The 24396-nt window shown below is 54.5% G+C and overlaps 1 protein-coding gene across 7 annotated transcripts; it reads right to left on the bottom strand.

Annotated features, from left to right (window-relative positions):
• Positions 1 to 623: 623 nt before the first annotated feature.
• On the bottom strand, positions 624 to 24378 carry PRODH (proline dehydrogenase 1). Of its 7 annotated transcripts, none has more exons than XR_001431542.3 (15): positions 23894 to 24377; positions 19330 to 19538; positions 13865 to 13899; positions 13219 to 13368; positions 11689 to 11753; positions 11368 to 11484; positions 10911 to 10990; positions 10090 to 10171; positions 8606 to 8698; positions 8367 to 8513; positions 7387 to 7562; positions 6118 to 6216; positions 2573 to 2716; positions 1274 to 1362; positions 1165 to 1201 (listed from the first exon to the last, which is right to left on the bottom strand). XR_001431542.3 is itself a non-coding variant. In XM_015081803.3 (14 exons), exons 1-14 carry the CDS (start codon positions 24182 to 24184, stop codon positions 1014 to 1016), a joined length of 1821 nt encoding a protein of 606 aa, XP_014937289.2. In that variant the 5' UTR covers positions 24185 to 24376; the 3' UTR covers positions 624 to 1013. The 7 variants fall into 7 exon arrangements, 4 of the variants coding, with proteins under 4 accessions (XP_014937289.2, XP_053062231.1, XP_014937290.2 ...); XR_008291771.1 differs by lacking the exon at positions 2573 to 2716 and adding an exon at positions 3932 to 4002 and having other exon boundaries at positions 1170 to 1201; positions 23894 to 24378; XM_015081803.3 differs by lacking the exon at positions 2573 to 2716 and having other exon boundaries at positions 624 to 1201; positions 23894 to 24376.
• Positions 24379 to 24396: the final 18 nt, after the last annotated feature.

The raw sequence follows: 24396 nt of genomic DNA, 5'->3' as shown, positions 1-24396 counted from the left end.
ACAGCTCTGTGGTATCTGCCATGACTGGGGCCCTCACCTGGTAGCTCCATGGCCTATGGAGGAGCCAGCAGATGCCCCCACTCCCCATGTCAGAGGTTCCTCCCAGGGGTACCCCCTCTGGAGCTCCCTCATGGAGCTGCAGGCCCAGCCATACCACCTTTCCCCCAGGGCACTAAGACTGTATCTAGTCTGCTCTGGGGCTGAGGACTAGAGGGAGGAGGCAGCTTTGAGTCAGCTCTGGTCACAATACTAGGAGCCTGATGGGTCATTAGGACAACTGGGGCGAAGGGCACCGAGCAGCAAGTGTCGGGGCAGGGGGGTGGGGGGGAAGTCCAGGGTGGGGAAGCAGCAAGCCCACCCCAGGAGCATCCTGTCTGCATTGGTCTGTGCCCAGGGGCGCTGCTATCTGTCATCTTGGGATGGGAGTGTCTAGCACCCTACATAGCCAAATCTGTGATACAGCCTGAAGGAAGGATTGGTGGGTCCACTCCACCCATGGTGGGCCTCACTCCCAGGGACACATGGTGCCAGAGAGGCAGAGCCATCAGAACCATTCTGTCTTTGATGCTGACCCCACAGGAGGACTTGAGGGGGAAAAGCGTTGCAAGAAAGAAGTTGAGGGCTGCAGGAATAGTGGTTTATTGACCAGGCCAGCTTCCCCACTGGTGACTACCCGAGGGGCTCAGGGTATGGGCTGGATGAACTCTGTCAGAAGGTGGTCCTTTGGGTCCAAGGTCATGGGGTTGTGCCCACTTATTGAAGGGCAGTCCCTGACAGTTCCCAGTGGCTCTGGCAAGCATCAGACATGGTCTAGGTGCCCATGTCCTGGGCAGAGGCCAGAGGGGCACCGAGGCCCGACTTCCAGTGGATCTCATAGTCTTGGGCATAAAAAGGTGAATCCACGTGAAGTTTTGGTTGGGCTATAAATGTGGCATTGGCCTGGGAGGCCACAGCCCAGGCAAGGGAGCATCTGAAGGCCAAGTCTGAAGGTGGGTGGTGGTGCCCCACGAGCACTAGGCTGGACGGTGAAAGAGGCTGCCTGTGCGGAGCCTCCGCTTGAGCTCCTGCCACAGCAGCTGCCTCTCCCGCCAGGCACCCTTCATGACACCACTGTTCTCCAGGGCACGGCGGGACAGGTAGGGCAGCACTTCCATCACAGGGCCATAGGGTACATACTTGTACACGGGAAAGCCCGCCTGACCTGTACACACAGAAGCAGTGAGTCCCAGTCCTAGACTTCCCCACCCCTGCTCCCCTGGGAGACTCAGCTCACCTAGTGGGAAGCTGATCTGATCACACATGCCCAGTAGCTGTCCAAAGTACACCTGACGGTCAGCAGGGTGCAGGCCCAGCTCCTCCATCCTGTAGACAGACAAGATGGCAGGTGAGCCCCCAGGGCAACTTGAGCTAGCTCTGAACCCTCCACTTCCACTCCCAGATCTTCATACACTTTAGCTTCCATCCCCTGCAGGGTGGGGCATAGGTTTAGGCTCTGTGCTGCCCAGACCAAGCATCTGCCCTGCAAGTCCCACCTCAGGTCATGGCCACCAAGTTCGCTCCTCTCCCAGCCAGCCTCCCCCTCCCACTATGCTTGCTCCCCATGGCCCCTTCCCTCTCCCTTCTCGTCTGCCCTAACCTAGTGAGGCAGGCCTGCCCCAAAGCCCGGCCTGGGTAAGCCAGCAAAAGACCCTCCTCCAACCCCTTTTTGAGCCCCTCTCCTTCAGTGCCACATCCCCTCCGTCCCACCCGGTCTCTTGTCCTCCCCTTACTGGCTGCTCTGTCCCATACAGCAGCACCAGCCACTGGTGCCTGCTGAGTCTCTGAAAGTCAACTGGTCTAAACTGAGATGTGCTAGAAGTATCTAACACACATGGGATTTTGAAAACTGGAAAAAAGAATGTATTGTTTTTCTGAAATACTGAATATAGGTAATATTTTGGATATGTTGGCCTAATTGAAAGGTATTACTGAAATTAACGTCATCTCTTATGTGGCCAGTAGAACATTTAGAATAGATGTGGCTCACATTTCTCTTAGTGCTGCCCAACACCTGACCCCCAACTGTGCCCAGCACCCTCTCCTGACTTCATACCTCCCTTGTATGGTCTTAGAAAAATTTCCAAGGTTTGCAATGTCTACTTACTGAGGATTCTTATATTTTTACCTCCAGCTTGCTGTATCCACATGTCCAGACTCAATTACCAGCGCTCTGGAATCTGTCCTCATCCTTCCACCTCCCTCCAAGGGCATGTTTAGCCTGGGTCCTCCTCACACGCACCCAGGCTGCAGGCCAACAGTGTGCTTCCCTGTCTCCAGGGTCCCCCTCTTCTCACTGTCTCAGGCCCCTCACTCCTAGAGCATTGAGGACATCTCACCCCGGCCCTCCACATGAGGATCATCCTCCAGAGGTCCTCTCCCTCTTTCTGTCAGAGTGGCTCCAGTGTGGGGGCCACCTACTCTAAAGCAGGCCATGGTCTCTACCATGTGGCCCCGGTCTCCAGTTTAAGTATCTCTGTCCCTCACTGGAACATGAACCCTGTGAGAGCAGGGCTGCCACCACGTTGCTGCCCACCTGACTGGCAGTGGTGGGGACATTCACACGGTTCCTGCGGAAGTGGCTGCTGACCCCTCTCCACCCGCTAGGCCATGTGACTGCAGCTTCTCCCAGCAGGCAAGGTTCTCCACCTGGCTTCTGAGCTAGGCCTCCTGACTTCCTCTGGCCAAAAAGAGAAGAGCAAATGTGATGTGGGCAAAGGCTTGCCCTCTCAGGGCTTCTGGAAGCCTGAGACCACCATGTGGCAAAGCCTGCACTGGCCTATAGGAAACTAGATGTGATGCAGTCCCTTTGCTGCCCCAGCCATGAATGAAGCCATTTAGGTCCAGTCAGGCCTCAGCTGACCACAGATACAAGTCAGATCTCAGGGCAGGGCCAGCAGAAGCAGTCCCCAGCTGAGCCCAGCGAACACTGCTGGCCCATAGAACATGCTGTTGTTCAGGCCTCTTGAGTTCTGGGTTGGCTTGCCACTCAGCCAAAGCTTACACAGGCTGTCTGAGCTCCCTGATGCGGCATCAGAGACCCACACTACTTCGTCAGGGAAGGTAAGCCCAAGCTGCCATGGGCTCCCCAGCTCCCAGTGCAGGAACACAGAACCATGTCCTGAAGGAGCCAAGCCTTCTCCATGATAGTATTTGTGGAGCGTGGCATGGGCCCTGGGGGCTATGAGAAAGGAGAGCGCACTCAGCTGGCACTTCAGACAAAGGAAGCCGCGTCCAGGGCAGGAGCCTCCCTGGCTAAGATGCCAAGAACAGGCTTATTCTCGGCAGGAAGATTCAGAAAGCAGAAGAGAGGAAGCCCTTCTGAGGGCAGGTTATACCTTTAGAACTTTCACTCTTTTCTGTCTAGCTGGTGAGTGGCCTACCTGTGACCCCTACCTAAAATGGGAGTGGTCAGGCAAAGCCTGCTGAGCTCATAACTGAAACCTAAGAAGATGCCACTTGTACATCACTGACCCTGTGGGCCTGCCACTTGTGTAGGGGTGCAGGTTCCCAAATGCCAGGCCAGGGGCACAGGGAAGCTCTTTGTGTACATCATCTAGTGGATGATCAAGTTTCCATCACGGAGTAACAGAATATTTTTTAAGTCTAAGGGAAAACCAGGTTTTAAGATTTGCAACTTAAACCATCTGTTTTAAAAGTCAAACCAGAATTTTTTTTTTTTTTCACCAAGCACAAAAGGTACCCCTGGCTCTCTGACATCCAGTCACAAGGCTGGGGCATCCAAGGCAGTAAATGAGCAGCTGGGAAGTCCCCAGGGATGGAGGGAAGAAGGTGGAGCAGTCCTGTCCAGCTAGGACTCCACTCAGCCCCTCACCAATCCCACAGAAACAGCCAGACCCTGATCCTGGCAGGGACTCTCAGGAGGGAGACTTACCACAGTCTTACTCGGCCTGGGTGGCACTGGTGGCCTCAGCACTCACATCCCCACCCTGATAGCTGCAACTGCTGTGCATTAGAAATCATGGTTTTCACTAACGGGAAAACATGCTCAGCATCACTCATCATCAGGGAAATATAAATCAAAACCACAATGAGGCACCACCTCACACCTGTCAGAATGGCTAAAATTAACAACTCAGAAAACAACAGATGTTGGTGAGGATGTGGAGAAAGGGGAACCCTCTTGCACTGCCAGTGGGAATGCAAAGTGGTGCAGCCACTCTGGAAGACAGTATGCAGGTGCCTCAAAAAATTAAAAATAGAACTACCCTAGGGATGCCTGGGTGACTCAGTAGGTTGAGCATCTGACTCTTGATTTCAGCTGAGGTCACAATCTCAGAGTTCGTGGGATCGAGCCTGCTTGAGATTCTCTCTCCCTCTCTCCCCCCTCAATCTCAAACAAACATTTAAAAAATAGAGCTAGCTACCTACAATCCAGCAATTACACTACTATGTATTTATCCAAAGGATACAAAAATTCTGATTTGAAGGGGAACATGCACCCCAATGTTTATGGCAGCACTATCAACAATAGCCAAATTACTGAAAAAGCCCAAATGTCCAACTGACGAATGGATAAAGAAGATATGGTGTGTATATTATATATATACACATACATACACACACAATGGAATATTACTTGGCAACCAAAAAGAATGAAATCTTGCCATTTGCAACAATGTGGATAGAACTAGAATATATTATGCTAAGCAAAATAAGTCAGAGAAAGACATATCATGATTTCACTCATAAGTGGAATTTAAGTAACAGATGAACATAGTGGAAGGTAAGAAAAAATAAGACAAAAACAGAGGAAAAACAGTCCATAAGAGACTCTTAAATACAGAGAACAAACTGAGGGTTGCTGGAGGGGAGTGGGTTGGGGGAATGGGCTAAATGGGTGATGGGCATTAAGGTGGACATTTGTGATGAGCACTGGGTGTCATATGTAAGTGATGAATCACTAAATTCTCCTGAAACAAGTATTATATGTTAAATAACTTGGATTTAAATAAAATTTTTAAAAAATAATAGTTTTCAGCTGCAATTTTAGGCTGTGAAAAAGCAGTGCCATCACAAGCAGAGAATAAGCACTGCTTCACCAAATGGGTGTAGAGTGACCAGAGTCAGCTTGTCGGGCAGCTGGCTGTGCCATGCCTTGGCTGTTCATTCACTGCTTCTTCTGGAAGCCCTGCTTGGCCACAATTTGGCTGCCCTGCTTTGCTCTTGGAAAAGGCGAGGGCCACCAAAGCCACTGCCACCGTGCTTCCTGTAGGGCCTCAAGCCCAGGAAGGTGGAGACTGGGGAGCAGGAGGAGTGGCTAGGACCCCTCATGTGGTGCTCCTTGGGTTAAGATAGAAAACACAAAAACATGGTGATAACACTGGAATATTTAAGAATTTACTTCATGGGGCACCTGGGTGACTTGGTTGAGTGTCCGACTTTGGCTCAGGTCATGATCTCTGTGGTTCACAAGTTCGAGCCCCCTGTCCGGCTCTGTGCTGACACCTCAGAACCTGGAGCCTGATTCAGAGTCTGTGTGTCTCCCTCTTTCTATGCCCCTCCCCCCTCTCATGCTCTCTCTCTCTGTCTCTCTCAAAAATTTAAAAACATTTAAAAAAATTTTTTTTAATTTACTTCACCTTATTCCTATATCAGACTTGCCTGGATTCTACCAAAGTTTTGCCCCACAAGACACACACTTAAAGAGAAAACAGACTATATTAAGTTCCAAATGCAGTTTAAAATGTTAAGAGTAACTATTTATAAATAAGATGATATGCTGGAGGCCTCCTGAGGGGATCTGACATTGCACATTGTATTTGTGCACTTCAGTAAGCTATTTAAATCACCGAATGAAATTTAATTTGATTTGAAATTTCAATAAGTCAGGTATTAATTTTTAAAAACCCAAGTCACTGCAAATAGCCTTTTTGCTACTGCAGTGCCAATGGCCAGCTGGACCTGGGGAGACAGGAAGCTTGCAGGACACTAAAGGTGCCACTCTAGCTCATCCCACAGACATCACCCCTAAATGCCACCACTCTGCATAGCTTCCACACCACCCATCCCAAGCCTTCCCTCACTAAGGAACACCAGACAGCTGAAGAGGGTGCCTACCTGCGCAGCGTGAAGCGAACTGTGTCCTCATTGTGAGAGGCCACCATCACTTTGGCCTTGGCATTGTGCTTCAGCTCCTCCAGGACATAATTGAGGCACCTGAAGGGAGTGCCACGTAAGCCCCAGCCTGTAGAGGCCACAAGCAGGCCCATGGCTGTCCAGCGAGCCCACTCCAAGTGTGGCCATGGTAATGGGACCAAGGCTGTACTTGTCATTCCTCAACACCTCGTAGGTAAGAAAGAAAACGTGAGCAGTACCTGGGGCTAGACATTCAAAAGGAGACGACCTGGGACACAGTGCACTCAGGACAGATGGAGCTTTGCTTCCAGAAGGGGTCCATAAGGAAATTGAAGCCTCCCTGAGCATAGAGAGTGTGAGGGTTCTGCCATCTGGCAGCAATGGTGTGTGTCCTTATGACCATTTCCAGGAACATGTGACAACTATGTCTTTGCCCGTGAGTACAGGAGACAGGGGCAAAGTGTGCTATGAGTCACTACTGTAATGACCTGACAGCAAACCACCAAAAGCTCACAAAGATGGGCACTCTGCTGGCTGTTGGGTTAACACTGTGGGCCGGCATGCTGACACAGGAGGATCCAAATACGTGTTACATGGAAAAGCAAGGGCACAGGACTGAATGCACAATGCCAAAGCAGATGTGGGTATACCCATGGCACACTTGGATACTCCCAGAAAGCAGGGCACTGCCGGGGAGGGAGCAGGAGCCAAGGCACTCAGAGTCTATTTGCGACACACACACACACACACACACACACAACCTCACAAAGAAAAAGCATGGGATCTGCCTGTCCTTGCTGCAGGACAAGGTCAGCAAGACAAACACAGCAAAAGCAGATGTAGAAACAGTTGATGATCCTGGTGTGTAATTTGGAAAGCAAATGGGCTGCATGCGAGGCAGGAGGGCTGCTCAGGGCTCTCTTGTCCTAAGTGTCAACAAGAGCTGGCTGGGGGACCTGGGCCAGTTTAGTTTTATTCAGTAGACTTTTCTGTACTAAAAATCTACCTTAAAAGTTTTTAGAAAGGGTAAAACAAAAGCTGAGGATTCAAAAAATAAATAAAAAGCAGAGAAGATAATCAGCTCTGGTCTCAGGACAGAAGTCTTGCTCCTACAGAGGCTTCTGACACACTAGGCTGCTCCACAGTCAGATAGGGGTCACGTCAGGTCAGTTCCACCACCCCTGCCCTGTTTTGTCATTCCCCTCCCCAGGAAGCCATGAGGCCCCCAGGGGCCAAGAAGGGCTGGCGCACCTGTGATACATGGCATGAGTGGCCTCGTACGTAGGGTTAATGGGGTCCTCATAGCCAATCTCCGCGGCACGGGCGCGTTCCTGGGCCATATATGCACCCCGCACCAGCTTGGCCCCAAAGCACCAGCCCTCACGGCGAGCCAGCTCCACATCCAGGGTGACGTTGTCATAGGCGTCCTGTGGGACCAGGGCCAAAAGTTGCTGCTGACCAGGATGGGGCCCCCTCCAGCCTGTGTCCCCTGAGGCCCAGGTGCTCAGGGAAGCAGGGAGACAAGTGTGAGTGAGGAAGGCCCTCCAACCTCCATCTCTAAGAAATGGTGACTCCTCAGTGTGGCCTGAGGACAACTTTGTTGGGGGACAGACTAGGTGCCAGCAGCCACGGTATTCTCCGGAGTCTTCTCAGGCTGACTCAGAGCCAAGGGATGTTGCCCCATCCACCCACCCACCCACTCACCCACTTCCCCCGGCCCTAGAGCCTTGACACCCATCCCACACCATCTCCTCCAAATACCTGGCTGGTCCCAGCGCAGCCCAGCCCAGGTTTGTGCTCAGCGACCCCACCCTCAAGCACCCTGGGCTCCCTGAGGTACATGCAAGATTCTCAGCAAGTCTCTTTGTGGGAAGGGGACCAGAGATTTCATCTGATCCTCAGAGGGACCCAAACTAAAAAATGGCAGGAAATAAAAATGGCAGGAAAAAACTTACTCATGAGGCCTTCAAATTTTAGGGATTAAGGCACATGAAGCAGACTGCAAAAAGCCTCCTTCATCTTCCTTCTACCCCTTCAAAACCCTGTCTGGGATCTGAGGCCCAGAGAAGGGGCCAGTACACAGCCAGTAACAGAGTCCTGGGGCCTTTCCTCCCACTCAGAGGCTGGCACACTCAGGCAGAGGCCTCTCCCAGCACCAGCACAGGACTCAAGTGAGGGGCATCACCTGCAGACCAGTGGCGGAGGTGGGGGGCAGTAGGCAGGGGCCATACCTTGAGGTAGCACTGGTATGTGTTGAAGATGAGCGGCTTCTCTATGTTGAACTTGCGCTGCATTTCCAGTGTCAGGCGGCTGATGGCTGGCTGGAAGTAGGTCTGCTCAGCATCCACCATCAGTCGCACGCCCACCTCGGTGGCTTTCTGAGAAGTGCGGGGTGGGACAGAAGGTTTGACTGGGATCAAGTGAGACAGGTGCCCCCCACCCTCTCTGGGCACATCCCAGGGTCCTCGACCTTGGCCAGGATGTCCATTCTTTGCAGCATCCTCGTCATCTGCAGCTCTTCCTCCTCCGTGAACTGTGACAGGAGAGGCTCCAGCTGTCCTGTCTGGGGCAGCATATGGTCAGGCCACAGCAGGGCTCCAAGCTCCCACCTCTCAAAGCCACAGCTCCTTCTGCCTGAGGGCACCCACCTGCCCCCATGTGCAGGTCCTACCAATACCCCAGGACCAGCAAAGGCTACCCCATCCCTGCCTTAGTCACATGGTACCCCAGAACCTTGCTGCCAGCCAGCACCCTCTGACTCACAGGGCTAGCTGCCCCAGGTCACACCTACACCCAAGGTGTCTGCTCCCACACAAGGGTGAGGAAGAAACCCTTGATCCATCCGATCACCCAGAAGGACTCAGCCCCTAGCAGAGAGAGGGATCGGAGAAAGAGTGGTGGCTACAAGCAGGAGGGAAAAGTTGCAGGAGACAGACAACACAGAGCGGGGACAGAGACACCATCTCCAGACAGTGGTGGCCTTCAGGGAGCTGGCAGGTCAGCAGAAAGCTGGTGCTCAGCAGCTGGGGTGGGGGTGGGGGTGGGTTTGTGGGTGGGGAGCACCTACCCTGGAGGCCTGTGCAGCCCTGGGCCCTCTGCTAGCCCCAAATGCCCACTAACACTGCCCGGGGCACTCTCAATGGGGCCTCAAGCATGCCCTTCCATTGGTCCTCGGTGTCTTAGCTTGGGGACTGAGCCCTCCATCAGCTGGGGCAGGATACTTGTGGAAGGCAGTATCTGTGGGATGTTTTCCCAAGGGACTTCTGCTGCTTTCCATCCCAGCTCAGGGGTGGTTTCAAACAGGGCACAAATTCCAGGCACCTCCCACAGGCAGGATGGGGCAGCTGGGTGGGGGGGGGGGGGGGTCTCATTCCTCTCCCCCTGAACACAGGCTGGCCTAGTAACTAACTTTTAACAAACAGAACTGGGCATAAGTGATGCTGTGGGACATCTAGAGCTAGGTAATAATGCTTCCGCCTGGCTCTCAGGGGACACTCAACCTAGGAACCCCGCCACCACATGGTAAGGAAGCCCTGGCCCACAGCCAGCATCAACTGCTGACTGTGTGAGTGGGGACCCACAATGACCCCAGCTCCCACCACCCTCTGAGAACCGCAAGGGAGACCTTGAGCTAGAACCACCCAAGCTGAGCCCTGTCCTTCCAGAACTGTGACGTGGGATAATATGATTACTGCCATTTCAGGCCAGTAATCATATTAGGTTTGAGGTGACCTGACGTGCAAGGAGAGAGGACACAGGTCTCTCTCCCCTTCTGTGGGGCACTCATGGATCTGTCCTCTTCCTTCAGACCACAGGGGTGTTACGCAGCCAGGAAGGACTCTGGTTTCATCCAGCTGCGACCCCAGCTGCTGCCTCAGGGAAAGCAAGAGGGAACATTTCCCTTCTCAGCCTTGTGCCCCTGTGAGACAGGGTGAGGGGGCGAGGGGTCATCACCTGCATGTTAGGGACCACCAGGTGCTTAGAGAGCTCAGTCCTGCTGTCGATGAGGCTGCTCCAGTCCAGTAGGTCCAGAGTGCTGTGGAAGAAGCTGCATCAGCACACGGGTGCTAGGATCTGTGGGGGGGCCTAGGCCCCAACCAGCCCATTCCTTAAAAGAGCATCCCAAGCCCAACCCCCACAAAACTTACCTCAGCTTTCAGTTTCAAAGGACAGACAAAATGTTAACATCATCCTCTGTTTACAAAATGGAAACCAAAACCAGAACATTCTTGCGTCAGGGTGGTGGCAGCTATAAAAACCCAGGGAGAACACCAAGAACACCACGAGCCATGTCAGGCTTGGGAAAGAGCCAAACACGGGAGGCCAGGAAGGAGGCAGACCCTGCACGTAAGGGGACAGCCTCTGCCAGTCCAGGGAACCTGGTGACCTCAGGTCCAGCCCCCAGGTCTCTCAGGATGAGGCATGGGCCCCTCCAGGATCTCAGCTGCCCTGACCCTCCACCTACCTGCCGTGTGGGTCCCAGGAAGGGCTGAGTGTAGCACCCTCATGCTAGGACCTGAATAATTCTGTGAGCAGCCCTGCCAGTTGTTGTCTAAGCTAGCCCTGGGCTAGCTGCAGCCTCAGCCCCCAGGACTCCAGACTCCCTGTCAACTCCTGCTGTATGTCTCAGGGAACAGGTCCTTCAGCATTGTCACCCCAGGCCCATGCTCTTCAGGAGGGCAATCAGGACTGGGAGAAGCCATTGCGGCTCAGCTGGAACCATGGCTGAACCAGAGTATACACTCCCAAATTCCCAGCTAGGGGGCTACTCTTACCCAGACACGCCCAAGGTCTCCGCAGTGAACCAGCTCTCAATCTCCGTCCTGGATGCGATGCCCATCTTTGCCACACTTTCCTTGAGAAGTGAGAAGGTGGCATTCCCATGGACGTGCCCCAGCCCCATTCACTAACATTTCCCGTTTCCCTGAACATTTGTGTTGCTCTTTTGACTTTATTACACCATTAGCAAGAACAAGATAGTTTTGGCCTGTGTTTCTGTTCCATAGACAGGTCTAGTCCTACCTGTCCCTGATGCCCCTTCCCAAACCCAAAGCCAGCACTCAGCCATGTGCAGGGCAAGTACCCCCCTCCCTAAATCCTGCCGCCCAGCATGTCCTCAACCTCTGGGAACCCACCTCAAACACTGCCTGGCGAGGTCCCCCCAGGCAGGGCTCCTTCCCAAGCCCCCACTGTGTCCACCCACTCATACCCACGAGGGCAGGGCTGTCCCACCTGTAGCACTGCCACCTCCAGCTTCATGTCCATGGCAGCCAGCCCAGCCTTCCCTTGCTCTGCAGCCATTTGGTGAAAGAATCGTCTCCACTTGGTCAGCACGTCTGAGAACTGCAGCTGCAAGTGCAGGCCTGAGGCACCGGCTCTGCCATATGCCCAGCTCCCTGCACCCAGGGAGCATAGCTCCAGGCCCCCTCCCAGTCCTTCCTGTGTGCCTGGCTCCCAGCACCAAGGTACCAATACATGAGCTTTCACTTAATGCTCATAGCAGCCCCAAGTTCTTACAGACTGTCTCTGCAGGTGGAAGGTTCTGGCACTTACCAGAAACTGGGGTCTCCCCAATGCGGTGAGCTTGATGGCTGAGAAGCCATCATCACTGGCTCTGCCTGTCAGAAGCCACAGGAATAACCATTAGGGCTCCACAGGGGGATGAGGAGGACCAGGAGCCTGTGCCCAGAGCGTATACCACTCAAGAGTGACAGACATGTGACAGACTGCAAATGGCTGGCGTGGCCCCCTCTTCTTATCAATTACCTACAACATACATGGTACTGGGTCTCCCTGACAGATGGGCCCCCAAGACCACCAGGGAGCCTTGAATGATCCAGTCGCCAAAACTGATGACAGTGCAGTGGGACCAGCAGATCTCTCCCCCCTCCCCCATCCAAGCCTAGCAGGGGCTGCAGCAATGTCTGGGTGGGCTGCCTGCTCCCCAGCATGCATGCCTTACCCTCCCTAGAAGTAGTTCTAGTGACAGCTCAGCAATCTCAGGCTAAGGTGGGTGGCACCAAGGATCCCTGCTGCCCCCTGCCCCCAACAGGAGGGGACAGCCCAGCAAGGAGTCAGATATCCTGGGCTACTGGCTAACCATTTATGGGCAGAAGGACCATGTTTCTACCAAGCCCATAAATGCCCATGTACACAGCTACTCAGATACCCCACCTTGGAGGCGGGAACAGGCAACTTGGCAGGGTTTGTTGGCCACATGGGCCCAGGAATGCAGTGGGCAAAGGAGCCAGTGAGACTGGCCCATTCTGTCCCTGCCTCCATGTCCTCTCCCATGCCACTGGCACCCCAGGCTGCCCGTGGGGGGATTCACAAAACACAGAAATGCCCAGTGAAGCACAGGATGGAGCACCGAAGGCACTCAATCACACTTGCCTCTCTCCTCCCTTCCAGAAACCCATGACCCATCTTGGCTTCTGTGACCTTTGCTTCAGGCAGAGCAGGCACAGAGGTAAGGAGGCGCACCATGCTCTGGACCCTCTCTGCCTGGCATCTCCCCAGCGCTGATCTCAGAAGGCTGCTTCTGAGTACAATTCACTCCTACTCCTTCTAGCGTTCAGAAGGTACAGAGCCCACTGATGGAAGGGCTGCTGGGGCCACATGGTGGGCTGCACTGTGGCTGGGGGGATGTCCTAAAGAGTAAAGGACTCAGAGGCCCACTTAACTCACCTCCCTTGGCAGGCTCTCCACATAAGGCCAGGCAGGAGGAGTCCTCTGTGGCAACAGCACAGCCATTGGCAAACCCCAGTGCCACATGTGGTGAGGCTCAAGCCCCTGACCTATATGGGGGTGCTGCTCAGCCCACTGACAGCCTTACTGAGGTTCACATCTGGGCACTAGTATCTAGGAAGGGGCAGGAGGTGCTAGGCTCCTTGGGTAGGAGCTGTACTCAGGCGTGACCCCAGTGTGACCTAAGCCCAGCCTATCTTCCCCAGTGTCACCCATGGTCATCCCTCATGACTGTCCAAGCCCCAGGCAAGTGCTCTAGCCTGGCCTTGCTTTCACCCACTAGCATCTCTACACAAAGAGGTTGAGCCTCCCTGGCAGGTGTACAGCCGGCCCCACCTGAAGCCTCAATGCAGCGCAAGAACGTCTCCATGTGGCTGTCACACTTGGCTTCATTGGCATAGAAGTAGGTGCGGGCACTGATGACACCATCCCTGCGGTCTCCAAAGGCCCGGTGGGCCTGGTACTGCTTCTCCCTCTTACTTGTACCTGGAGGGATGGGCACATGGCCTGAGCACACACAGGCTCTGTGCTGTGCTCTGGCTCCCACCCCACCCTGGGCAAACATGGGGCTTCCCCTGCATCCAGCAGGACCTGCCCATGGCCCACAGCCCTCTTCCCTCAGGACAGGCTCCTTAGCAGCCACAGCCCCCCTCCACTGTGCTGCCCACCACTCCCTGCTCCTATACTCAATGTTCCTTCCCCCTGGCCAAATCCTAGTCACATGGCAAACTCGGGCCAAAAGGCAGAACCCAGACCCACTTAGGACAAGGGGATGAGGACCCCTGGGAAGGCCCTGAGGATGTCAGCAGATCTGGAGTAATGGCCTGGGTGCACACAGGGAGAAGCCACATAGGCACAGGGAGGAGCCTTGGCCCCAAGTCTTGCCTGTGCCCTTGAACCTAGGTCTCCCAAGTAGGGGTGGTGAGGGTGAGGGGGGCAGGTGGTGAAAGTATTTGTTCCTGAATGGCCTCCTCATACTCACCACTGCCCTCCCTCTCTACAGCAGATGTACAGGACCTGTGGGAAGGAACAAGAGGGTGAGGGTGGGTCACACCACCTCAGGCTGCAAGTGACAAGCACGTATTCCCTTTGAGCAAGCAGAGGTGAGAGGAAGCCAGGAGTGGAGTCCTGAACCTGACCTGACATGGCGGACTGTACAAGAATAGCTGGGTTAGCCTGGGCAGGTAAGAGTGACTCAGGTGCCCCACCCACCTCCTCACCCACCCCAGGCCTGCAGGGTCACCTCCCCTGAGCAGGGCAGGGCAGCAGCCTCACAGACCAACTTGGCCTACAAGCTCTGCACCCTGGAGAAGGCTCAGATTCCTCATGGGTAGGTGAGGAGTGAATAAAACAAGCTGATAGCCCAAGGCAAAGAGGAGGTGCTTGATGAAAGCTAGCTATGGGGGCATTCCTTCTGAGGGGAAGACAGAGCCTCAGGGCCAGCCAGGACTGATAAGGAACGGAGCCCGACAATTACCAAAGTACAAAATTCCCAAAGCTGAGGCCGCTTGCTCTGCCCTAAACCCCCTGCATCCAGGCACCTCCAACCACTAGGAACCCCAGGCCAGGCTCTGGGCTCCTGCCCAGATGCACAGCTAGCCCCACCTCCAGCCACTGCCTGCCAGCGCCCTGCTTCAGTCTTGCCCCTTAGGTGTATCTTCTAACCAGTAATCAGAATTTTTCTTTTAAAATGCAAGCCCTCCCCTGGCCTCCCATCACAAGGGAATAACACCCCCCAGTCCTCATGAGGACAGATCAGTGAGGCCAGTCTGAGAACATGGTTGCCTCTGCCCACCCTCAGGCCTCCCTGCAGTCCCTTGGCCATGCCCTCGCCACCCCTGCCTGGTCTGCCCCCACCCAGGTGCCCCCTCACCCAGAATGCCTGCCAGAATCACAACAGACACCATCCCCCTCTCAGTGGCTATGACATCTGGGACAGCAAATGTCATGGCTAAGCCTACTCAGATGAAGGAGCCGCTCACCATTACTGTCCTGGAGTGGCATTCGAGCAGCTTTGTCCATCATCTGACTTTGTATTTAAAGCCTCTTAAATCAGTTCCCACAGAAAGAGTGCAGCTGAAGCCCTGTGGCTTATCTGGTGAACTCCTAAATGCTCAGACCCCTGGGGGCCCCTGAGGTTCTGCCCATACTTCACAGGAAAAGGACAGTGTTTTCCCCATCCCCCACCCCCTGCGCTGGGGCACTTGAGACAGAGGTAAAGCCAGCGAAGCCACAGAAAGCTAATTGCACCTGTGGTAGCCTCAAGCTGAATCAAAGGTCTAAGGCAGCTTTTGACCTCCCTGCTCCTGCACCCAAGGGCTACCAGCCGCCTTCCAGGGAGCCCTCCCTTTAGACCCTGGTTCCTGTGTAACCCCAGGGCCCATATCTGGCAACTGTGAGCCAGGATGCCCAGGTCAGGACCCGGGAGTCCCAGTAGCTCGGACAGTTCACAGGGGCCGCGCACATGGCTACACAGCCCATAAGACCCCCACCTGGGAACAGGGGACAAGAGCCACTTCATGCCAACTAGACATATGTGCTTGACATACAGAAGAGGGTGAGGTGTGCCTGTGTGACAATATCTGACTCAGTAACATAAGGGAGGGGGTCAGCCCCACACACAACATCCCCACTGGGAACAAGGAGCACCTGTAAGACCAGCCCCAAGCTGTGGTCCAGATACAACCAGGCAAATAGCATGACTCAGGACCCACCATCTGCACTAAGGCATGGGTCTAACCAGCAAGGATGATGGCTGCTGGGGACTCGGGCCTTCTCTGTAACCACACAGCCCATGGCTCAGGGAAACACAAGTATTCACCTTCAAGGTCCCTACCTTCTAGGCAGGCTGCATTCTTTCACACGGGCCCCCAGGGACCCAGCACTGTGTAAGGTGCCCACTCAACATTTCCACAGCTGGCCTACCCACCCTCCAAGCCCCAGCCAGCCTCCAAAGGGTGTGGGCCACTCCCATCCTCACTGCCAGTAGGTTCAGTGGCAGGAAAGCAGTCAGAGTCTGTGCTATTTCCATCCATGAACCTTCTGGGCACTAACCAGAGAGGAAGCACTTTAGAAATGGACTGAGCAGAGGAACTGGGCCGGCTGCACAACCATGTGGTCAGGGGGACAGCAGCCTGTCTCTGAGCAGATGGCACTGAGAAGGATAAGGGTCACACTGTCAACCAGACCTGGTGGGTGGGTCACGAGAAGACAAAGATGGCAGCTGCCAGGTGCAGTGGAAGGGAGGAGGGTCACGTGACTGGCAGGGAATGGAAGAGACCTCCCAGTGCAAGCACGGGCACACACACGTATGCACACATGCATGGCCCAGGATGTGAAGGAGGGAAGAGAATGCGCCAAGGGGCAGAGGGGAGAAGATGAATACCAGTGGCCTAGGGGGTTGAAGAGGCAGTAGGGAGGCCCTGACCATCTCTTGGCCACCTCCAAGCTCAGCTCACTACACTGGGTGATGTGTTGACTGGACGCCTTTTAGAAAAAAGCAGAAAGTGAGGGGAATAAGGTAGCAGGAAGGAGTGAAGCACAGACAAGCCCAGTGGAGCTCATCCTGCCTGCACATCCACATCCCTAGCCCCTCAGACCCTGGCTCCAGGCAGCACCTGAGTGTTCTGCGCACACCAGTCCTATAGAGCTGCCCCCACCTTGGGGCTCCACCACCAGCCAGTCCTGTGTCTGCACAGGCAAGACAGACACACCTGCCATCCACACTATCCCCAGATGTCCTCGTCATAGTCAATCATCAGGAGGTACACTTTCCCTATCCCCACAGCTCTCAGCTTACTGGGGAGACCCTATGGGGCTCCTGCCTTCTACCAGGTGTTCTGAGAAACACCGTCTCGCCCCCGCCATATGTGGCTACTCTCTCCCTCTGCCACCTGTAGCCTCCTACCTCCTGCTTCCTGCCCAGGGATCCCTTCCAGGATCCCCTCCTCAGAACTTCAGGAGGCCTGCTGGGCCTCCTGTGCATTCAGACACTTCTATCCTTTCTGTGCCTCACATGGTTATGCCCACAGCAGGCCCAGCACCACCTGTACCCTTCCTACTCCAACCCCTGTGGCCTTAATTTGGGGTAGTGGCCTCTATATCACTCCCCAGAGCAGGGTCTATGTGCCTCGTGACAGGATTAGCAAAACAGACCTCTGGGCCCCACCGGGACACAGAAGTAGTTCTCTGCATGGGGGGCTGCATGGATGAAGGCTGCATGGTAGGAGTCACTCTTGACTAAACACCCAGGAAGCCAGGCAGGCAACTTGACAGTATAGATGTTCAACCAGCACCCACAAGCCTGGTTCTGTCACCCTGGTCCAGGCCTCTCCAAAGGCACATGCCTGGCAGCAGACCTGGGCATGAGTGGACACCTGCCACTGGCATCAGATGGTGGGCACCATGTTAGGATGGGAGGGACCACCACTCACATCCCAAAGCCCACCAAGCAGGGCTGCTACATCATGATGGGTATCAACAGCAGCATAGCCCAGGGGCACAGGTTCCTTGGCTCCAGGACAGGGCAAGGCCAGCCCACATCCCGATGCTCCCCCTGCAGGACAGGAAGGAAGCCAGCCAGATCACCCTAGGAAAGAAGTCTTTTCACACCAGAGGGAGAAAATCCTATTGTGAAATCACTCTGCCCTCAACTTAGACACAGCGGGAACACAGAGTCCCTTAGTTATTCAACAGGCAGCCTCACTGAAGGCTGCAGCCCCAGGCCACAGTGAGGAACACACAGAGGGGTGCCAAACTGGAGAACCCTGCCTTTAAGACAGCAAATGGCTAGACAGGGGCTGGGCTCCCCAGGCCAATCCTCTGCTGCTGTTGCTGCTTGGCTTGGACATTCCGTTCCCAGGGCAGGAGCCTCATGTGATGCCTTTCCCTCCCCTCCCCTCCTGTCCCCATGCCAGAGCAAACACCCCAGCATGCGACAGGGCAGGTTACTCAGCAGGCCTGTCTCGAGCCTCACGTGGTTGGGCACAGCTGCTATCAGAACTAAGGGTCCCAAATGCAAGCAAGGGCCTGGCATGGAGGGGTGCATGTATCAGCACAGGAACCAGGCATTTTGCACAGAAAGGGCTGGTCTTGCCAGGATCTACTGTGAGGCCACCTCTCCCGGAAGCAGAGGGTGACCTTGTCCTCTAATTTTTTTCTGTGGCCCAGAAATGTAGGTCAGGGAGGTACCCATCTGTCCCTATACCCACTGCCCAGAGAACAGGTCCTACAGCAAGTTGGTGATCTCAGGAGGAGACCCCAGGCCAGCCCGTCACACTGCTCCTGGCTGCACATTCCCTTCTTGGACCCCTGGGTAGGCACCAGGCTTGACAGGCTCCATACTTACCAGGCAGGGCCCACCTGCTAATTAGAAAATCCTCCCAAGAGCTAAGCAAGGGTTGGGCAGTGGTACCTGTCCAACAGATTAGCAACGCCTCAGAAGAAATGCTTTAGTAGAACAGAAAGCCGGAGCACCTCCTACATCAGGGTCAGAAAACGGTTTTTGTAAACGGTCAGGTAGCTTCTATCTTCAGCCTTGTGGGCCATATGGCATCTGTCACAGCTACTCAACTCTGTTCCTCTAGGTCAAAAGTGATTTGAATTTCATATACTTTGTTTTCAAATGTTTATTTTTTGAGAGAGACAGAGAGAGAAAGAGAGAGAGACAGAGCATGAGTAGGGAAGGAACAGAGAAAGAGGAAGACACAGAATCCAAAGCAGCTCCAGGCTCTGAGCTGTCAGCACAGAGCCTGCCACGGGGCTTGAACTCATGAGCTGTGAGATCATGACCTGAGCCGAAGCTGGACACTTAATCGACTGAGCCACCCAGGCGCCCCGAATTTCATATACCTTTAAAGTGTCACAAAATAGGGGCGCCTGGGTGGCTCAGTCAGTTGACCATCTGACTTCTGCTCAGGTCATGATCTCACAGCTCATGAGTTCAAGCCCCGCGTCAAGCTCTGTGCTGACAGCTTGAAGCCTGGAGCCTGCTTCGGATTCTGTGTCTCCCTCTCTCTCTGCCCCTAACCCACTCGCATTCTGTCTCTGTCTCTCTCAAAAATAAACAAACATTAAAAAAAAAAATTTGTTTTAACTGTCACAAAATAGTATTCTTGTTTTCTTTCAACCATTTAAAAAAGCAACAACCAATCTCACTTTGCAAATCACACAAAACCAGGCAGGCCAGCCACATTGGGCTGTGGGTCATGGTTTGCCAACCCCTATCCCTGCCCCTCCTCTAGGCTTGTGCACACAAGACCTTTTGTGAAAGCCCAGAGCTGTCATCCTCACAGAGCAAAAAATACAAGAACCCCAGGCGGAACACAGGAGGGCCACTGGTAAGCAGACTGACCAAGCCCTCCTATCCTTAGGGACCTCCTCCCAGCCCAGTCCCAGGTGGCCCCAGGATGCTTTGGGGTTACAACCCAATGCCCAGGCAGGCCTTACTCCATCTCCTTGTGCTCCGCCTCCTGGGGGCTCAGATCCTCCTCCACCCCGTAGTCCAGGATGGAGCCCACGCCAAAGGCCCTGTTGTGCTGGATCAGGGGCCGGATGGACTCCTGGTCCTCACCAGCCACAAACTGCCCATAGAAGGTCATCTTCATCAGCTTGTCAAACAGCCTTTGCCCCAGAAGTCTCCTGGTGAGATGGAGCAGCTGAAAGGTAGAGGGAAAGGGCTGTCCTGGCTGCCTGGCCTCCCCCATCCCAGCAGGACACCCCTGCTTCCCCACCTACTTTGCTCCAACCATAAAGCCTTGACACACATCTCCCAAAGTCAAACACAACTCAGGGCCTTGATGTAACGGTGGACACCACCGGAAGCAGCTTGCCTCTCCACTTGTAGCTACTGTCAATCTACTCAACATGCAGGGCAGAGGTCCCAGTGCCGCCCCCACGGCCACTCACACTTCTCTGCCCTGCACACTCACGGGTGACCCAAGCGGCACATAGCAGTGCCAGACTATCATTTGGTGGATAAAGAAATGAATAGCAGGTCTCTCTGGGAATAGCAGTGGGTGTGTTCGTAACATCCTCTGTCTTCATACCTCAGTGGGTTATGCCAGGTAGGAGGATTCGGTGCAACTTTCTAGCAGGCAAGCACCCAGATTTTTTAATATTTTTTTCACTGCTTATTCCCAGTCCCTAAAACAGTGTCTGGCAAGGGGCCGGCCCTCTAGTAGTTACTGAGCAGATGAACACATGCTAAATTCAGAAGGAGTCCAACTTCAACTGGAGCAAACATTAGGCGAATAATAAGCCAGGTGGTCTTCTACGAAGTACACAGTCATCTAGGGCCACAGCAGACCCACAGCTAGAGTGGACATGCCCCTGAAGAAGACAGTTGCCCGTAAAGCACTCAGCTCCTCTAATCACATTTCACCATATCCTCAATTTCTGCCATCCTTTAAACAAAGTCCTGAGTCACTGCTTTGTGCCCAGTACAATTCCAGGCTAAACAAAAGAGAGAAGGAGCTCACATCAAGTCGGGAAGAGACCTCGATGGAGCGAGGCACCTCCACGGTGTGATTCAGAACAGGGGGTGAGGGAGTGACTGCCAGAGCACGGGTGGGAAATGTTTGCTAACTTAGACCCAGAGAGGGGGGCTTGCCAAGGCATGGAGGTGGAACAGAGTTCCTGCAGTAAGAACAGCCAGGGCAGGAAGGAGTGAGGACAATGGAGGCCCCTGAGCCTGGAAGGGATGGCTGCTTGGAGGGCACGTCTGCCACCTGTCTGGGAATTCCTATGTGTTCACTATCCCCCTCCACTTATCTCCAAGACAGAAAAAGCCTGAGGTCTGTCAAACCCAATGGATAACAGAACCCCTTTTGTGAGGAACATCTCTTGATTCAGGGCTTCAAGGAACAATCTCTAGTTTAAGCAGAAGTATGAGTAAATCAAACACCTTCATCCCCAAACCAGTCCTGAGCAGCCTCACATTGGCCCAAAGTCAGACACACCCTGAATCACAGGTGGGCATTTGGTGGAGATGCCTCAGGACCACACCTGAGGGCACCACAGGGCGTCCCAAGGACAAGGGTTTCCAGGCCATCACCTCTGCCTTGCTGCATCCTCTCTGCAGTAGTGTCTGATTTTATTGCATCTCATTAGGATTTTGTCTGGTTTTTTTTTAGAAAGAGATACAGAGAGAGAGAAAAAGGGGAGCAGGGCAGAGAGAGAGAGAGAAAATGGATCTTAAGCAGGATCCATGCTGGGCAATGTGGGGCTCCATGTCACGACCTTGGGATCATGACCTGAGCCAAAATCAAGAGGCAGACACTCTCAACCGACTGAGCCACCCAGGTGTCCTGCATCTCATTGTTTTTATAAAGAGGATGAGAAAAAATTACAGCGCCAACTCGGGAGAATAGGACAGGGTGTCTCGACACCATACAGCCTGGGCCAGTGGTCAGGGAGTCCATCGGCCAGAGCAGCCTCGCCAGTGGAAAAGCCAGGTCTTGATTATATCAAAAATCACCCTAGTGGCAGGTGGGGCAGAATCTGACACCCCAAAATCATTATCTGGCTCTGGGAAACCCCGACATTGTACATATCAGCTCTGAGAACTGTCAGAAACCACCATGTGCAGAAATGGGCCAGTCTTCTACTCTTGGCCCAGCAAACTTTCCTGTACAGGGCCACATGGTAAATAACATAGGCTGTGTGGGCCACAGTCTCAGTCATAACTATTCAGCTCTGCTGACGAAGCACAAGAGCAGCCACAGCCAATGTTAATAGAAGAAGCAGGAGCAAGGCAAATGCTGGAATTTGGCTCGGAGGGGGGGGGGTGCCTGGGCTGATAACCTCCCGCACACCCTGCACTTCGCACTGACCAGCTCCTCAGGTGTAGGCGGGGCTCAGAGGGAATGACAGGGAAGGCCACCCAGGTCACTGAGCCGGTCACTTACCCTCTCACTCTGCCAAAGGGGAGGCCAGCCTATCACAGAAGGTTATGGAACCACATGGGACAGGGCTGGCAGTTTTAAAGCTATCTCCAGAGCAAAGCCGCCCCTTTAAAACCATCCTGGCATCAGGTGCATCCCTGGATGGCACAGCCTGAGATGAGGGTGGCGTCCCCTCCTCTCCAGGTAGGGGCATCCTTCATGGGTTTAGAAACTCACACCAGGAACACATATACTCGCTTTCACTGTAAAAGACTCAAACAGATGTGTGCAGATCAAGAAGGGGTAAAGCCAGTTCTCTGTCCCACAAAGGCCACCATCACCATCCATCCTGTCTCCTTCCCTTTCTGTTACCCTCTTCTGCACTGGCTTATACCCAAGTACAGAAGCCTTTGTCATGGAAGACTTGGGTTTTCTAAACTCTTGTCTTCTGGCAAGGAAGGGACAAACTGGGTGCCAAACCAATGCAGCATCTCCAACTGAGCTCCTGCAGGCTGATACTCCCTGGGAATGGATTTGATGATCCCCCACCCCGCCCCACCGAAGGTGCCACACAGACCCACACTGCTCAGCAGGAAGAATTTTCACTGCAGGCCAGAGGACAAGGTAAATGCTGGTTCTGAAGAGCAGCCTACAACCCTGCAGCCTGGTCTCTGCCCCATTTCCTCCAGCACCAGGCACTGAGGCCACGGCACCAGTGTGACCCCTAGCAATGTTGTGGTGGAACAGGTCCCACAGGGGGCAGACAGAGTGCCGTTAGTGGGCTCCCTGAAGGCACCCCCAGGACACAGGTGGGACAGGAGGGGAGCCTGGGATAAGCCTCCCCACACCTCCAGGTATCTACAGTGGTCCTTGCACTCCAGCACTTTCTGGCACTTGGACAGCGGTCACCCACAGCACCCCCACGGTCTTCAGCTGTGCTGGCTTCTCTCTGGCTTTGATCCAAAGGAAGAAAGCTCAGAGAAATATGGCCTAGATGGCTCCAGCCTTCACTCCCTCCCTTCCAGTCACATGGCAGCAGGCACAGCTCCTGCACCACTTCTGCCCCATGCATCCCAGTCCCACCCAGCAGTCCCATGATGCCCCAACAGCAGGAGCCAGGTCCCTGTCCTTGTCCTCCACGGAGACTTCATGGCCAGCCACTTTCTCCCCTAGTCGTTCCCACCCACCACCCCCGCCCCAGCTGCCTCCTCCCTCCTGACCCCTGCACCTCCAGAACTTGCTGCTCCTTTCTGCCCTTCAGACGCTGGTGCTCCTCAAAGGGTCCTCAACACCTCCACCCCTCACCAGGCTCCTTGAACCCCAAGTGTTCCTTTCTGCCCTCCTCTCCAGTTGGCCTGGGCTCTCCACAGCCACAAATTTGCCTCAGGACATCCACATCTACTGCAAACACAGATGACTTCCAGAAGCCTCCATAACTCCAGTTCTGCCCCTTCCGCCTCCTTCAGGGACCAAGGGAGGCAGTTATGATACCCTCAGCACAGCCTCGCTTGAGAAATCAACACCACCTGCATAAAGAGCCTTCCAGACACTTAGCACCAACATGCACCTTTGCAAACTGTTTCCAGGATCACCCTGAAATAACTGTCATCTCCATACACCCAGAATGACAGTGGCTAAGACGGCGTTCTGCTTTTTACTTCCCCAAAGCCCACACACTTTTCACAAGTTACTATATTGAAGTAATAAAAGCTGTAGTTCAAGGGGCTTCCCATTTTCCCTCAACACTGTTCAGAGTGGCTGTGTCTGGCGAGCTCCTGAGTCACAGTTTCTGAGAAACCAAGACCCTTCAATACCACCAAGACTCCCTTTTAGGCAACATTTAAAACACTCAATTTTCAGGTGACAACTTTGCATCACCACAAGGAGCATATAGCTTAAAAATTCAGAAACTGGTCTTTGTTTTTAGTTGGTAGTAACTGGCATTAGGAAAATTCACGAAGCTCAAAAGACAATGCAGGAAACACCTCCCCTTCCTGACTTCCCGGCTACAGGCAATGCTCAAGGCGCTCCCCCGCTTTACAGTGAAACTCCATAACGGCTCCCGGAACACGCAGAGGATCCGGCGCGCTCCGCTGCGCACCTACCCACCTACATGCCCACCCGCGCACCTGCTCGTGGTGCGCCAGCAGCGCAGGTGAGGCGCACAAGCGCAACACCAGCAGGCTGCGCGCCAGCTCCCAGCTGCGCCGACTGCGGTACGCCTCCTGAGTGTTGCCGAAGTCCACGACCGGCAACGGCGGTCGCGCACCTTCGGCCGCCCGGCATCCTGGAGTGGCCTCCCGGCCTGCGGCGGACTGCTCGCCAGCCGCGGACTGCTCGCGAGCCACGGGCGCCGTGGACAGTGGGGCGACGCGGGGAGTGCCGAAGCGCAGCACAGAAACGATGCACCTCAGAGCCATGGCGGGGCGTCCGCAAGCGCCAAGACTGCTTAAGTACGCGCGGCCGGCCCCGCCTCGACCCGAGCTCAGCCGCGCTCTCTTCTAAAGGCCCCGCCCCAGGACCCGCGCTTTCTCTTCGGGAGGCCCCGCCCGCCCTGCCTTAGGATGCGCGCCTGATGCTGAGCCACGGCCCTCTCCGATAGACCCCCACCCACCCAGCGCCCTGAGCCACG

The sequence above is a fragment of the Acinonyx jubatus genome, chromosome D3, assembly GCF_027475565.1.
Source record: "Acinonyx jubatus isolate Ajub_Pintada_27869175 chromosome D3, VMU_Ajub_asm_v1.0, whole genome shotgun sequence".
Taxonomy (NCBI): domain Eukaryota; kingdom Metazoa; phylum Chordata; class Mammalia; order Carnivora; family Felidae; genus Acinonyx; species Acinonyx jubatus.
Note: the sequence above shows the minus strand (reverse complement) of the source record. Positions and strands in the feature narration are given on the sequence as shown.

Bases quoted from the DNA above. Each gene is read 5' to 3' on its own strand.
- PRODH (XM_015081803.3), bottom strand. From the start codon at position 24,184: ATGGCTCTGAGGTGCATCGTTTCTGTGCTGCGCTTCGGCACTCCCCGC. The intron at 8,514-8,605 runs GTCGAGGACCCT...CGCACTTCTCAG, and splicing joins GAATGGACATCCTGGCCAAG to AAAGCCACCGAGGTGGGCGT. The intron at 6,217-7,386 runs GTGCGCCAGCCC...CACTCCCTTCAG, and splicing joins ACTCATGCCATGTATCACAG to GTGCCTCAATTATGTCCTGG.